Here is a 15,834-nt window from a genome sequence, read left to right as displayed (position 1 = left end):
GAGTTTGGTAGTGATCAATTCAGGTCATATTTTCCATGTACAAATCAGACGCATTTAAATGTGCGTGCATGCTCACTGTCAGTCGGCTGCATACTCACACAACTGAGACCTGCTGAACTAATAAGATGGGTTCCTGTGTCAATAATTCATGAATCTTTGCTCAATTCCAGGCATCCTATTCCACTCAAACCATCTTCATGTCTGATTGGGTCATAATGAGAGCCTTCTATTATTAAAATTAATTTGATGGAATGGTATCTGCTGCTCCACCAACCGCAAGTTCAAATCCAGCCCACATCTGAGAATAAACTGCATAAATAAATTATAGTATAAATAAATTCAGGTGTAAATTGAGTTATATTAATAATTAAAAGTGCCATTGTGGCACACAATGTGTCTCGTGTGGCTGGATTTTTATGAATTCGCATCAGTTAGTGTTTGTATAACAACAGTTCCCTGCATCAGTAAGATTAATATTAATTGTATATTATGTATTGTTTCTTATTTAAACTGAAACAGTGTTTGTGGTAAAATATACAAACTGAAAGTAGTACTTGTAGAAAATGTAAATAATTTTTACAAATTACTTTAGAAATGTGTTATATTTTTTAATATTTCTGTACTAGCATGCTTTAACTTGACCACTGCTTAGTTTCCAGACATGTTTCCTGAGCATTCCTAGTCAGTATAAATGACACTAAGGTGGTTATCTTTTCTTTAATACATATTACTAATTAAACTGTTTTTGAACTTACATTACAGCGTGCTTGCTAAAACTTAAAATCTTCTTTTATATAAAAACAAGAAATACAAAAGGGATAATCAGTTAAGCTGTATTCTACTACAAAGTGGAAGAACTTCAATTTACAGTATACCATGGGCTCATAACCTTCCACAGTTTTTCTCACAAATATGCTCTGTAATTTATATGTATTCTTTATTGGTACTTTGGAATGATTAAGTCATGAATGCAGAACTAGGGGAAAAAGCAAGATTGGTCAAGAACTATTAAAGTTATTAAACTAGATCTTATATCAAACACATGAAAGCTGCTCATGGAAAGAAAATTTTACCAAGAAGCGAACCAAAATCCATCCATCCATCCATCCATTTTCTTTACCCGCTTCTCCATTCCGGGTCGCGGGGAGCTGGTGCCTATCCCCAGCAGTCACTGTGCGAGAGGCAGGGGGCACCCTGGACAGGTCGCAAGTCAGCGAACCAAAATCTTCTAAACTAAATGTTATGATGCACCTTAAAAGAACAGAGAAATGTAATCCCTTTACTCCTCTTGTGTTAAGAAACTTAGATATGCTAATTGTAACATTAAGAGAGTTTTAAAAATACTATATACCAAACATATTTACTTTGTAATATAATCAAATCTTAGTTCACAAGCTCAGATCTGAAGCTTTAATAGTCTTGTGCTGTGGGCTCAAAAAACGTGGCCTCAGGGTTCTAGAAATCACCTGTCTACGTGATAGATGAATGCATAGTTCATGTAGGGGGTGGGGCCTCGACACCCCTGCAGTAGGCAGCGTGCTATGTACATGTGATTGAGGAATATTATTTATTTAATAATTATGTTTTTGTTGTTTCATTATGCAGTGAAATTCATATATTTTCCAAAAACATGTAATCAGTCTACACAAGAGGTAGCAGTACCTCCTCAGAGATTTGTAAGCAAGTTTTTTTTCTTATATATTCAAATTTGTGGACACAAATCAAAACTTCTGTTAAGGTAGGAATTACAATCAATCCTTTGCCAGTTTGTTTGACTTTCCTCATTTCACCCTCTCTCGCAGACCTGCAAATGCAGACAGACACACACACTGGTCTCAGGAGACATAGAAATGTGTTAAAGAAGGCATCACAAGTTCATTCTTTCTTCGTCTAAACAAAAAAAATGGGAATGGCTGGAATTCATCACAGGATCAGACTGTTTCTCATCAAACCCAGGAAAGTGTAGCTAATGCAATTTCACTAAGTCACTGCCTGACTTGATTAGATGTGGGCTGGAGAGTGCATGGTTAGACACCATAGGGGTCTCGAAGGGGTGTCACTGTGTGTGGGAGTGTGTTTGAACATGTGGTGTCTGTGCAGTTTTGGTCGTTTTTTGAATTTTGACTTTTTCTGCCCTCACAACCTATAAGTATATGTCTTTTGTGTGTATTTAAACTCACTGTGTGATATATATACCTGTCTGTCACCTTGTAATACATGTGTGTCTTCTCTTCTGGGGTGCACTGGTGTTTCAAACAGAGCTATAGCTCTCAAGGGGGATTTCAGTCAGATTTGGCTACATTAGAATTAGTGCCTGGATTGCAGTGTCCATCCCACTGAGCACCATGCCTTCGCCACACATCCCTCTCACTAATCCTCGATCAGTCTACATCCTAAGAGACACAAATGGACATAAACACTCATCTGAGCAACACTACTCAAGCACACAAATTCAATCACACAAGCTCTCGCAAACAAAATCAAACTTTTCCAGACTATATTGAGACAAGGCTGCCCTTAGTTTAGTGACATTTTGACCTAAAACCTGAGCTAGCCTGTCACATCTAGAAAACTCTGAAAAATTCATGCATATTAATATGTTCCTAATTATTATTCATCAGCGCCATGCCCTGTTGGCAGCTGGTCCCAGACCCAGTGGATCAGTGAGGTCTTTGCCTCGCTCCTTTGTCTGACACGGATGCAGATGTTTAGAGCATGAAATTAAATTGGTCGCTGTCATTGGGAATGCATGCACGGTTGTCTGTTTGATATGTGTGTTTTGTGTGTAGTTTCCAGTTGGGAAGTAGCTCTTGGAGCAAACAAGTAACGCCAACTTTTCCAGAGTATGTGACATGTTGATGTTATTCATGGAAACTTGAGCATTTGCAAGTTTGGAGATGAACAAAAGTTTTGCCAGCTCTTTCCACACTGACAATCTCTGAGTGAGAAAGAGAAAAGTGGATGATATGATGAAGCCGGTAGGATGAGCAAGAAAGTGGATTGGTGGCAGCTTTGTTTAGGAAACTGTAATTGAGTCTTAATTGAATTGGCACCAAAGGAAGGATGAATGGATTATGTGATGGGGAAATACAAAGTTTTAGTGAGTTGGACCTTATCTTTATCTCGTCTTAGCAACACAAAAGTAGGTTTACCGTGCAGGGGAAATTTCACAGCAACAGATCAGAATCAAAAACCCTTGATTGAAAAGTATGGGGTGGAATGAAAGCTTCCCTTGTCATTTTAATGAAAATACGGAGAGTGTTGTCTCCCACACGTGTCAAATGAAACTTGTTCCATTAGAAATGTATTACGAAGCCCAGCGCAGGGAACAATGGGACTGATATGCATTTGAATGCAAGGCTAGGCAGGCTGCACTGGTAAGGCTGAACAGGCCTTCGCACTGCTGCACAGACTCTTTGTATTGAAGCACATGAGCTTCGCAAGGTTATATTCATCTTGGAAATGAAACATCAGGAAACAGCAGAGTGAGGCTTTGTCCCAAACTGAAAAACCATTTCAGGACACACACATGCACACAAACCTTTAGTCTTTTCCAACCCCTAGAATCACCCTTTAGTTTGATTTCTGGGTCCTTTCTTTTAACTTTACTCATTTTTTATACCCGACACTAAACAGCTTATATTTGCAACTACCCGACTGTGTAAAAAGAAAATGCAGTCAGTGTGTCATGGTTATTATTCATACAGAATTGTTAAATAGTAAAAGAAAGATTAGCTTATTCAAAATGAATAAATTGTTAATGCATCAGACTTACTTAGTTTGACTCTAGAAAGTTAGTTCTAAAATCATTTCCTGCTTTTTTTCTTTTCATATTTTACAAATACTAATGAAAAGGTTAACAAAATGAACACCGCATCTATTTCATAAAGACATTCACGCTGCTGTCCTGTAGTTCCAATTCTGATGTTCTTGCACAGCAGCCAATCACTGTTTGCTTGCTAACACTCAGTGAACCTCTATGTAAACATGTGCACCTGCATTCATGCGTAATATTCTTTCGAAACATTTGCACAACACGCAGACAATCCTTCTCTCGCTGCGTTTTGCCACATCGACAAGAAGTGGCAGTTTCTTCTCTATTAATTCTATCGATTACTTCCGGATGAGTGGAGGTAATGAGGTTTGGTGTTCGTTCTCTCCCCTGTGATCTCACCTTTTCCCCTGTCTGCAGCCGTCTCACCCACCTCCAGGATGTTACATGGCAATGATTTTCTGATTAACCCTGTTGGCTGTGGGGTTCACCTACTCAGTGATGCAGGGACATAAAGGGGAGTGAGCATGTGCAATACAATTAGAGTTGTGATGGAGAGCCATGTTGAGTAACGTGTCTGTTTATAGATGTAGCCTACTACGGCAGTAATTGAGTATTTTGAATAACTTTTATGCAGTAATGTAAAACTAATAAAAATTATTGATTCGTCTGAGATAACTTGTGCAAGTCAAAGTTATGCGTATATAAAAAGCACAAGTTCAAAGACCATTCTTCATATAACCTGTTAAATTAAAAAATGTTAAAAGCAAAATTTGTCAGGTGAAAATAATTTGGAAAGATTTGAACAGAAATTGTTAAAAAAAGCTATGTTTTGTTGGACAAACCTTTTCTAACAGCATTTGTGTTGCAGTTTTGTTCAAAGTTTCCAAGGATGCAGTGACAGAGGATTGATTATCGTCAATAATCCTGTGACCGACATAATAAAGTCGCAGTAAACTTCCTCAGTGTGTGCAGTAGTGTTGGGTGAGGTTCGTTAGCAGTCTGATTTGCATTTTGAGACATCACTTAATATATTTGCGCGCAATCATGTCCAAGTTTTTTTTTTTTTTTTCTTTTGTTAAAGAAAAGATGCACATTTTCAGCTAAGGCAGAATTGTTTTTCAAAGAACGCTTTGGGTGTTCCCAAGTTTGAAACTCTTACCACAGCACTGTTATTAATAAATGTCTGCTTTGATATTTAAGTCAGGCCCTGTTTCTTGCCTTTTAGGTGGTGCTGATGACAACTTGATTGAAGGAGGAGAAATGAAGTTTGTGTGTAAGCCAGGAGCGAGGAACATCACTGTGATTTTCCAGCCTCTTCTCAGGTACAACAATAAACATTTTACAGAATTTCCAACGCCCACAGTTTGATTTTAAAGTGTTTTCAAAATGTGGTTTTAGTTCATCAAGGTACCAGCAACACCAAATGGAAGGAAGCATACCTCTGCTGCACTAGAATCATTTTTTAGAACTGAATCAGTTCATTCTAGAGTTAGTATTATTCAAATTAAGTGAATTAATCGTGGCAGAAATGTTCTACCAAATTGTAATGTCTTTGTTTGGGAAAAAGCATTAAACTGTTTGGGGCAGATTTAGAACTCTTCATTTTCCACTGACTTGCATCTTAAGTGGGTCAAAATAAAATAAAGTTAATAAATGACTAAATGTTTGGCTTTTGGTAGATATTTTTAGGTAATATTCCATTAACTTTACAAGATGGGCTTGCATGTGAAGCAGGTCTGTCAGAGAGGACTGGTCAAGCTACTTGAGACTGATGATGCCTGGGACATGACTCAATACCAGCAAAATGTCAAACTAATTGTATTATATGGCCTCTTAGTGACTTATCTATTGATTTTTAGCTTTTTTCAATGTTTAGTGCAGTATCATAAATCAAAAAGGATTTAAAATGGTGCATCTTAAGTTTGAACTGTTTATTTATACCATCCAAAAATTGAGATTGATTTTCCAACTTTGCTATTATTTCCTTTTAGATTTGGCTATTCTGAAGGTCCGTCTTTGTTTTAACATTCTGTTTGTCTGGTAGTTTTCTATACAGTGCTATATTCCCAGCAGAGTAGAGGAAATCTAATAGTAAAACAGTTTTATTGAATTGGTGTGCAGTCAGTGATACATTACCTTTTAGAACCCATTAAACAGGGATGTTTTTTCCTCTACTCAAGCTGGCAAACATACATTTTATAACCTGCTGCATATTTTTAATGTATAAGAAGAAGGATAACTGCATATTTTTCGTTTTCACTTTGTTACTTGCATTTGCTGTAAGGTGGCAGGTTAACAGATGTTTTGGCTGGTAAAGTATCCTGAATATGTAGTCAGTTGAGATCTATTGCTTCTTACTGGCCAACTGGGTTTCACCGCAGTAGTTCAAGAACACAAGTAAATTCATAGAAATATAAATGAAGACAAACAGGGCAAAGCATTTTTATTTATTTATTTAAAATGTACCAAAGGCTACATGATATTCATTTGCTTAAACTTGAATACTGATCAGACCTAATAAAATCACATCACTCCATTAAGCAATTTTAAGATATATTGTGCTTTAGTTATTAAAACGGTTTCATCTCCGGAACTGTATCAACAGTTGCTGTGCTGCTTTTTTATCACACTCAGTGATAATCTTTGAAGGCAAATTCTTCTTACAAAGACTAATGCGATACTATGTTTTGATGTAGAGAATAGCTGCACAACATATTGTTTTAGCAGCACTATTGTATTGTTTAAATTTATATTATTTAGACTGCAGGATGTTTGAAGCTGGTTGGATAGAAGGCTTGTGAAATATTTTTACGGTGTTAAAATTAAAACAAAGAGGAGCCTTTTTTAAATAAAAGTTAGTTTTCTCCAAACTAAAAGTTTTAAATCTTTTAAATTTTTTTTAATAAAATGGCCTCAAAGATTGCTTCTCAAATTAGGTATGATTTTGGTGACTCTTTGCTCCAAGGTAAAGAAAACATCCAAAAAAGTTGTATTTCTGCTGTGAGCCTCAAAAAAGCCCACAAAATGATGGTTTCTTAATAGGAACAATAGCAGCTTCCTCTTCAATGTTTGTTTGTTGCAAAGCATTATAGATTTTTGAAGTATACTTCAAGACGTTTGCACTCAATGCATTTTAAAGGGATTTTTAAATTTATTTTGTTTTCTATCCAGTTCTCTGCTACAAAACAGTATTTTGATGTGTGACTTATCAGTTCCAAATAGAGGGGTTTTTCTTAAAGATTGTAGATTGTGGAAAGATTGTAGATGTTTATTTTAATTTATTTATTGTGTTTTTATAATATATTTTGTAAAGAAAATAACACCTAGTACCTTTTATTATTTCAGTAAACAGTAGATGTAGATGGATGTTGGCAGGTACTTGTCTTTTATTTGGTGTATGTTTATGTCTTGTTACCATTGTTTTGTTCATCATTCTGTCTCAGTGGCTCCCTTTCTTCTTATACTGTGCTCTTTTCTTCTCTTTCTGACACTCAGCCCTATTAACATTGGTATAGCCACACTTTTGTCTGAATAAATGACCAAAAATAAAACGGTGCTAGCTCCCTGCCTACTTCTCCCATGTTGTCTGTAATGGTTCATATCAATCAAAGCAAACTGCCTTGAACACAGGGCTCACTGCTCTCTTCCTCCTTCCCTCCCTCCCTTCCACCTGGGTTCTCCAGACTTCTTGTGCCAATGGAGTGCTGTTGCTTGCAGATGGTTTTCTAATGGCAAAGCTCTGGCACTCCACTGATGGATCACTACACCTCCTGCGGCAAGCCATGCCACTCATGACAGCTTTAATGACAAAAGCAGTTAGGGGTTGCAGCACAGGAAATCAGTATCAGTGCGTGGGAGATAAAACACCAAGGTCTTAATGTTTGATTGCAAATGATTTTGTGTGTTGTGTTCTCAACCATTAAATGAAGTTAAGTGCTGAACTTTATATTCTTTCTGTTCCTATTTTATAATCATTATTTAGCTTTACAAACCTTACTTCCAGAAAAGTTTAGATGTTTTCTAGAATGCAAAAAAAAACTTAAATCATTTTTTTTATTGATTTGATATTTTTTTCTTCTTTTTGTTGCACTGCTTTGTTGTTTTTTGAAAATTAAGGCAAGAACTTAAACTCTTAAGTTTAGAAAAAGGCAAAGAAAACAAAAAGTACACATCACCCTATGCAAATAACACTGTCCAGATGTTCACAGATTTATTGGTGTTAGATTTAGAAGGAGGAATAGGTCATAGTTCACCACTGTGTGTCAAACTTTGCCAGAGAATCATCAATTGCTTACAGAAAAGAAAACATCTCAGTGTGAGATTACAAAGAATTTGAAGTTTTTCAGTATCTCTAGTGCCTAAAGGCCATTGCTGTACACCACTGTTGGATGTGTGTGACCTTTGAGCCCTCAGGCAGCGCTCCAAGTAAAGCCGTTCTGTCACAGTGATTAATATGGCCACATTGGCTCTGGGGTACATTGGAAAACCATTGTCACTCAGCACAGTCAGCAGCAGCATCTAAAAATGTAACCTGGAACTATATTATGCATAGGAAGCACTGCCTCATTTCAGGTAGACTAAAAAATGTATCTTATTTTCTGTTGCCAGATGATTTTGTGTTCCATCTTTCTACATGGCATGGAAGCTAGAGTCAGTAAAAGGTGCAAAACCCACATCTGACAGCATGGATGTGCATCAATGCTCAATAAAATGGATGATTTCTGTACATGTGAAGGTATCCTTGATAAAAAGTCACACATAGAAACTTCAGAAATATGTACACTGCCACCAAGGCAACTTTTTTGTGGTAGATCTGATGTGGAAGTTTCTTTACTTTCTAAATGAAACAATTGTTATCGAGTGGATGAGTGATGTAACACAATGATAGATATTTATCTCTCTGCTTTAGAATCTGTTGCTGATTTGAAATTGTAGATCTTTTTAATGTCTTTAAAACTCATTAAACAGGTCAGGGAAGACTGTCCTTTTCACTATACGTGAGGATGGTAAATAAAAGTTCAAAAATTGAACTGCGGGTTTAGATTTCTGTCATATTTTATAAAACCTATGGCTTTCCTGCAAGTGATATTTGTAGGCTTTTCAAAATTCACACACTGACAGTTCTGTGCTACTGGTTATTGGCTTGAAATCTCGTAGTCAAAATTAACCAAAAAGCAGCCAAACCTCCTTATGCTGTGTTTCCAGGATTAGTAGCATATAGCTATGCGAGGTGTGTATCTCTTTGAATGAGCTCATGATGTGTTGTAAAAGTTCCCCTATTTGGTTTAAATGTTGCTGATGACTTGGAGATAGACTGCATTACTGATATTACTACTGGGAAATGTTGAGGAGACTACTTACTAGATGAGCAGTTTAATCCAAGTGACTCATATCCATGCTATATCCAGAAAGATTGGGACTTGTCGCCTATTTTGGCCCAATTTTCTAAAGGCAGCCAAAGAGTGAAGAGAGACAAGCACTGCATATTTCCATGTTTGTTACAGAAGGTGCTGGAGGGATTATGTATCCCACCTGGCTTTGAAAGGCCTCAGGGTCCCTCAGAAACAGCCTAAGGTGGCTGGGAGGAGGACATCTGCTTTGATCTGCCTGCTGTTACCAGAACCCACCTGTAGAAAATAGATACAGAAACTGATACTGAAGGTAATATACCATGTGTGGACTCTTAAAATTCAGTATTTCTTCATATTAATTAAGTGTATATGGTTGGCTGAAATAACTGCACATTAAATATAATGTTACATAAACAAAATGACTGTTGACCTCATCAAGTCTGAGATTGTATAAGGTTTATATGAATGTAGCTCCTTCATAGGAGAATATTTGAGCCTAACATTTAATAAACATAATTCCTGCTTAGATATTTTTCACGTCTGTTGAATAGTTCAACACCGGTAAGGGCTTATAGTCAGCGAACAATATTGGTTTTGCTTTCACAAGAGCAGCAGTGCAGCAGTGTTAGTGTGTATGTCTTTAAGGTGGTGCACGTAAATATGACGCATAAGGGAGTGTTTGTGCTTGTAGCAACCAATTTAGTTTGACTTGTGGGGTCTTCTGCTGACATTTGAGTGGTATTTGCATCCCTTGCTCCGGACGAAGTTGGCATTTTGAAAAGTTTCAGCAGGCCCCCAATCTCTTCTCGTTAGCAGTCTGAAGAGTGACAAGGAGTGGACATGCCTCTAGACGTTTGCATGTCTACAGCCAGCAATGAGATTGCTAAGGGCCTGACTTTCAGGATATTTTGTTTTAAATTTATTTATTTTTAGCTAGAAATATAATGTGAGGCTTAATACAGCTGAAGGGAAAATCATAATTCAGCTGAGGGCTTAATTTTTTTCAACACGTATATGCACAATTCAGTTTAGAGTTATTTAGTGTCCACTTCAAGTGTTGTGAAAGAGGATGTTTGCATCATCTTTTTTGTCCTGCACAAATCCGCAACCTCTACTGTACCTATGTGTGATCTTACCCGTTTGAATTTCTGCCGTCAATTTGTGTGAGTGAACACAATTGCAGTGCTGAAACTGCCAGTGCGGAAAGAAAACACACCAGGAAAACTCACCCTATGTTCTGTGAACTTGTTAACATAATTATTTTTTTCCTGCTGTCCTTGCACAGATGCGTCCTTGACTCTCTTCTTTAAAAATACGCAGTCCCCTTTATTAAAATACCCACCCACACACACACACACACACACACACACACACACACACACACACACACACACACACACACCCGCCTATGTCTAATATATTTGTATTCTTTCCACAGAAAGTGAAAGTTGTCAGCTATTTGATGCTGGAATGATGACAGTAGGACTCAGTAAATCATTTTTAATACATTTCTTTTTGCTGAGAACTACAAACATCAGGCAGGAAAATAAATAAAAAATATAAATAGCTACCATGCAGATGATGCACCTCAAACAGGCAGCTCATATGCTGCTGGGCTTTAAACAGCAGTGTAGCTGCTTCTCGTGACATTTTATATCCAGCAAATACAGGTATGGTAAATACTTCAAATTCGAATATTCTAATACTCTTTTAACAGTCTTCAGAGTGGAGCAGCAATGCAACAGATGGCTATTAGAGCATATCATTTAGTACCACCTAAAACAAAGTAATGATTCTTTTGCTTTTACTTATAAAATAAATAAATACAAACTAAAAACACGGTGCAGCAACTGGTGCAAAGGCAGCTTTGCAACATTAAATAAATATGCTCTGGTTATACTGAAATAATACCGTAGTTGCTTATATATTAATATTAAGCTTTGGTTACCTTACATTTTAGTCACTTCCTATGCTAAAACTATTATAAATTTCAAAATAAAACAATTTTTTTTTTTCTTTGACTGCAGGAAAGTTTTCAAACTTTGTATCAGTTCTCATTAACAGACCTAGGGTAGTTTGATGATTTAGATATGTTGTCATTGTACCATCTCCACCAATAATAATTTACCACTATGGACATAGTATAAGAAAAAGAATATTTTACAACAAATTATGCAACATCTAGTAATCCAGGTAACAGACTTGTCATATAATGTGTAGTTGATGATGTATGAAAGGTTAGCACAATGTTGTTTCTCTTCTATGTGTTCATGCCAGGGTGAAAATGTGAGAATGGATAAAAAAGAGGTAGAAGTTTGGTGATTGACAGAGTGCTTTTGGGGAGTGCAAAGAGAAGGACAATGGGACAAGTGATGAAAGTGGATAAAACGAAGGTTAAAGGAAAAAGGACTGAAAGGCTTTGCTTCCTATCACTGTAGCCTGTGGTGAAAAGATACACATCAACTTTTTCAATGTTTTTTGAGTACAGATGTGCATTGTATTGTATTCAAAACTATTTTCTCCAAGAAACTTGCCTGTGTATGAGTTTATTAAAAATCGTACAAATAACTCTAAAGAACAAAGTGTTAAAAGAATATTTAGGTGTAATAATTTGTATGTTTTTCTTTATTCAAAGTAGTGGTGATGTTTTGTTGTATAGACAAATGAGTCTTATCAAGTGTGAGACAAGCATGGAGCAGTAAGTCTCTTCGTCACACTTAGTGACAAATACCTTGTTAGAAAAAAATTGATGCTAGAATATGACGAATGTCAAGCAATAGAAGGGTTTTTGTTATGTTAATATATCATCTGTATGTTTTTCTGCTTTTACTGCTTACTCATAATAATCAGACTGAACAGCATATTTGATTGTTGCTTATCTGTCACAGCAGTCCTGCCTGCATTAGCCATTCTGCTCGCGACTGCACCAAACCGAGCGGTCACCATCACTCTTGTTTTTAGAATCCATATACTTCAAGTCCGCAATTATACTCTTTACTGTGTAGATCTACTTTGCAGTCCATTTGGTCGCAGGAAAGACAGTTTTGCCTGTAGGAGACAATGAACCACACTAAGACACATTGGAAATCTTTACAGATGTATTCTAGGAAAAGAAGAATTGATTCATCACAAAGACACACTGTTAGAATAATTATTTGACTGTTTTGTAACTCCCTGTGTATGGCTTGTGTCAAACATGCCAATTCACTTTGCAGTAAACCCTGGAAAGTGTTTGTGTTTGCTGTTGGACCCTAATCTTCATTTAGTCAGACAGGAGCTTCTTAATTACTGATGTAAAAACATCTAACATCTGTCATAAAACTCAGAGAGGTGTCTGAATGTAGGTTATTAAAATGCAGCCTGCACGTCTAGCCTTAAGTCTTCCTCTCACATACATGCACATAATGCTTTGCTCTGCTAGCCCTTGCTCTCTTCTCTAATCTTTTCTCACTAGCTCTGAGGATTTTCCTTCAGTAAACAGCACTCTCTTTCTCCCTTTCTTACCGGCTCCCATTAAAATTGTAGTAGGGAAGCGAGGATTTTACACTGGAAAGGTCATAAAAGGAGACCGAGAGAAAAAGGCAGAAGAAAGAAACCAACAACAAAGAGAGGAAAGAAGATGTATGGCAATCAGAGAAAAATGGGAAAGAAAAAGATTCCGGTAGAAAGTGAATAGATGGAAGACACAAGTCTAATAAAGAAATGCAGTGTAAAATAATTATTTGCCCTTTTTTAAACCATGTTTTCTGGTTACCATGTTATCTCAATTGCAAATTTTGTTCTCATACATTACAAATTAGATGACAAGCAGCAATGGTACTGAAGAGCAAGCAGGTTAAAACAGTGCTAGAAAATTCAGTAAATAATCTGAGTATTTTTTCATTTATAAAAAGCCGAAACAGGCACTGATGTTTGATAATTGTGTTGCAGCTGTGGGTTGTGTGGCTTATGATATATGTATATGTAATGTGTCCTCCTTTCCAAAGTGTTCAGAAACATCTGCTTTGTCCTTTGTCAAAATGATGATCTTTTGAATTAATCAACTTGTTATATTAGTTATGGATTTAGAACCTAGATCATTTTAGGAGGCCTGCTTTATGGTATCATTGGATCTTCTTGTGTTTTCAGTTTGTTTCCGTTCCAAATCTCAAACCAAGTGTCATCAGCAAAATTGGTTCAACAACCTGATTTTTTTCCTCTAAGCAGACAGTGAAGGACACAGGTTTTGTATAGCCATATTTCTGGTTTCTATGGCGTGTTTGTTTTATATATGTACAATTCTACTGTTATATGCAGATGGGATTTACCATGTTTTTTGCTTTGTATTGGCCCCCAAGTCTTCACAACACAATTGAAAAGCTGGCAATCATACAAGATTAAACACCCCTTTTTAACAATATAGAATTCTTCTAGCACACACTTGGGATTAAATCAGTAATTACCAGAATAAGTAATACAAGAAGGTTAAGGACAACCAGTAATAATGAAAAAATATACATAAATACAAATGGCATGAAAATATCAACACTAAGTAAGATTGGTGACAGGACACTGGTCATTTAGATAACATTTAACAATGTTAAGACCTAGAGGTCTTCACAGGCCACTGCTTTAATTAGTTTTTTTTTTTTTCTTCTTAATGTTGACTGGTGAGAATTGCTTTTGGGCAGCATGGCAGGACTGTTTTTATTTTTTTTTTAATGAAAACTACAAACAACAAATACATGAAAAACACTCCATAGACTATTTAAAGATAAAACCATGCAAAAGAACAAATACAAAGAAAGGATGCATCAGCACACATATGTTGATTAAAAGATTATATGGAAAAGTTCAGCTTTGATTTGTCCCTAAAGCACAATATCATCTTACCATGAACCTGTCAAATGCAGCTACTGGTCACTAGCTGTGCTATGTGCTGTGTCTTTAAAGTTGTATCTCTCAGATGCTCTCCCCACAGGACAACACACACTCACACAAACCAAAGACACCTTGTTTTACTACTGCTGTGTTTTATCGCTTTCAAAAAGTGCAGATTCAGCCACTTTCTTGTTATCTGGAGAGTTTTCAATCTCCTTGTGTCTTACAAGCTTACTCAGGCATGGAGATAGACATACACACTGTTGATATGATATACACCTAAACTTGCACACACAACATATTGTGCAGGAGATTAGATCCATCATTGTTGGGGTCTTTTCTCTGGCTATTGAAGGTGGATAAACTCTTTGATTGTGTTTATCCATCCCATAATGGAATCAACCTGGGTTCCCAGGGCAACCTGGCCAACAGAAACGTGAAGCAGACAGTCGTCAATCGCAGCTTAAGGGAGTCTAGTCTGTGTGAAGGCTCAGCAGTAGACTTCTTATGAAGTCGGCTTTGAGGGTCCCTGAGGTTTTAAGTCTATATGGGGGGAGAAGAGGCGACACTGGGAATAGTTGACTGGTCAGATTAGTGGTGGGAATTGTGCGGGGGTGAAAAGACAAACATTTACACAAACTCACACACACACAGGTAGGTTTTTAAAGCTTGTCCAGATGACCAGGTCATAGACACACAGATGTTCACACAGTCATGCTGTCCTCTTCAGTGGTGTCCCCTGTAGTGCCTTATTGTCTCCAATTGGCTGCTTTAGAAAGAGATTAGATTGTGTTTTCTTGATATTTTAGATGTGTTTGTTGTGGCATATTGTGTTACCAAACGATGATTTAATGAAATGGAAAGTCTCCATTTTTCTGAGTGTATGATGATTTAATTAAGCTTAATACTGCTCTTCAGACCTGTTGCAGTGAAAGGACAGAAGTGGGAGGACAGAATGCCCTTAATGCTCTTCGAATGAATGCCAGAGGGAGCTCCTGCCAAGAGAATTACTGAGCCACAATGAAGCACAGGGAGCTGTTTTTGTCAGATCCCTCAGTCTTTTCTACCTTTTCCTACATTTTTCTGATGTACAATCTAGCCCGACTAAGATGAGAAACATGACAGTGCTCTACTACTCATTAAAAACTGAAATTCAGAAAAGTGTTATACAGCAAGTCTTCTGTGGAGATGCACCATCTTTACTGCAAGAGATGGGCTGATTTACAGAAATTCTTTTGTTCCTGTCTCTTGCACTTCTTTGTTGTTTTTTTTTCTCCTTTGATTTCAGCCACAGTTGTCTGTCTTTCCTCTTTCCATCTTTCTATCCCTTGACAACATGACCTGCCACTCTGTGTTACTGTCACATGAGCGAGTGCCAGCCCCCACATCACAGCAGCCTTTGATTGGCCAGGCCTTTCCAGGTCGGTGAGCTGCTGCCTGATAATAACCTTGTTTGATTGCTGGAGCAGAGATGTAATTGATTGATCTGCTCTCCCTGTCTGGGGCTATGCTTCTGAAGTAGCCCTGTGTGTGTGGGTGTGTATTGAAGTGGGGGGTTGGTTGATTGCTGAACGGAGCACTAGATAAGCATACATGCACACATCTGCACACATACCTCGACCAACTGTGACACGCGCGCGCGCACACAAACACACACTTATCCTCTCTGTTATTGTAGAATATAATATGCAGCAAGTACCAGAGGTGTGTACAGGTGCTGGTCATAAAATTAGAATATCATGAAAAAGTAGATTGATTTCAGTAATTCCATTTAAAAAGTGAAACTTGTATATTATATTCATACATTACATACAAACTCATATATTTCAAATGTTTATTTCGTTTAAT

The 15,834-nt window shown here is 37.1% G+C and overlaps 1 protein-coding gene across 2 annotated transcripts in view; it reads left to right on the top strand.

Annotated features, from left to right (window-relative positions):
* Positions 1-15,834, top strand: part of exoc4 (exocyst complex component 4) — a 109,766-nt gene that overhangs the window by 33,254 nt on the left and 60,678 nt on the right. Inside the window, exons 11-12 of one of the 2 annotated variants that reach the window (XM_017414902.3) lie at positions 5,001-5,097; positions 5,174-6,289. In XM_017414902.3, the coding sequence (XP_017270391.1) occupies positions 5,001-5,097; positions 5,174-5,228 (152 nt within the window). In that variant the 3' untranslated portion in view covers positions 5,229-6,289. Of the gene's footprint in view, positions 1-5,000; positions 5,098-5,173; positions 6,290-15,834 lie in introns of those variants that run through there. The other variant, XM_017414901.2, reaches the window with a different exon arrangement.

Source organism: Kryptolebias marmoratus, linkage group LG18, assembly GCF_001649575.2.
Source record: "Kryptolebias marmoratus isolate JLee-2015 linkage group LG18, ASM164957v2, whole genome shotgun sequence".
Taxonomy (NCBI): domain Eukaryota; kingdom Metazoa; phylum Chordata; class Actinopteri; order Cyprinodontiformes; family Rivulidae; genus Kryptolebias; species Kryptolebias marmoratus.
Note: the sequence above shows the minus strand (reverse complement) of the source record. Positions and strands in the feature narration are given on the sequence as shown.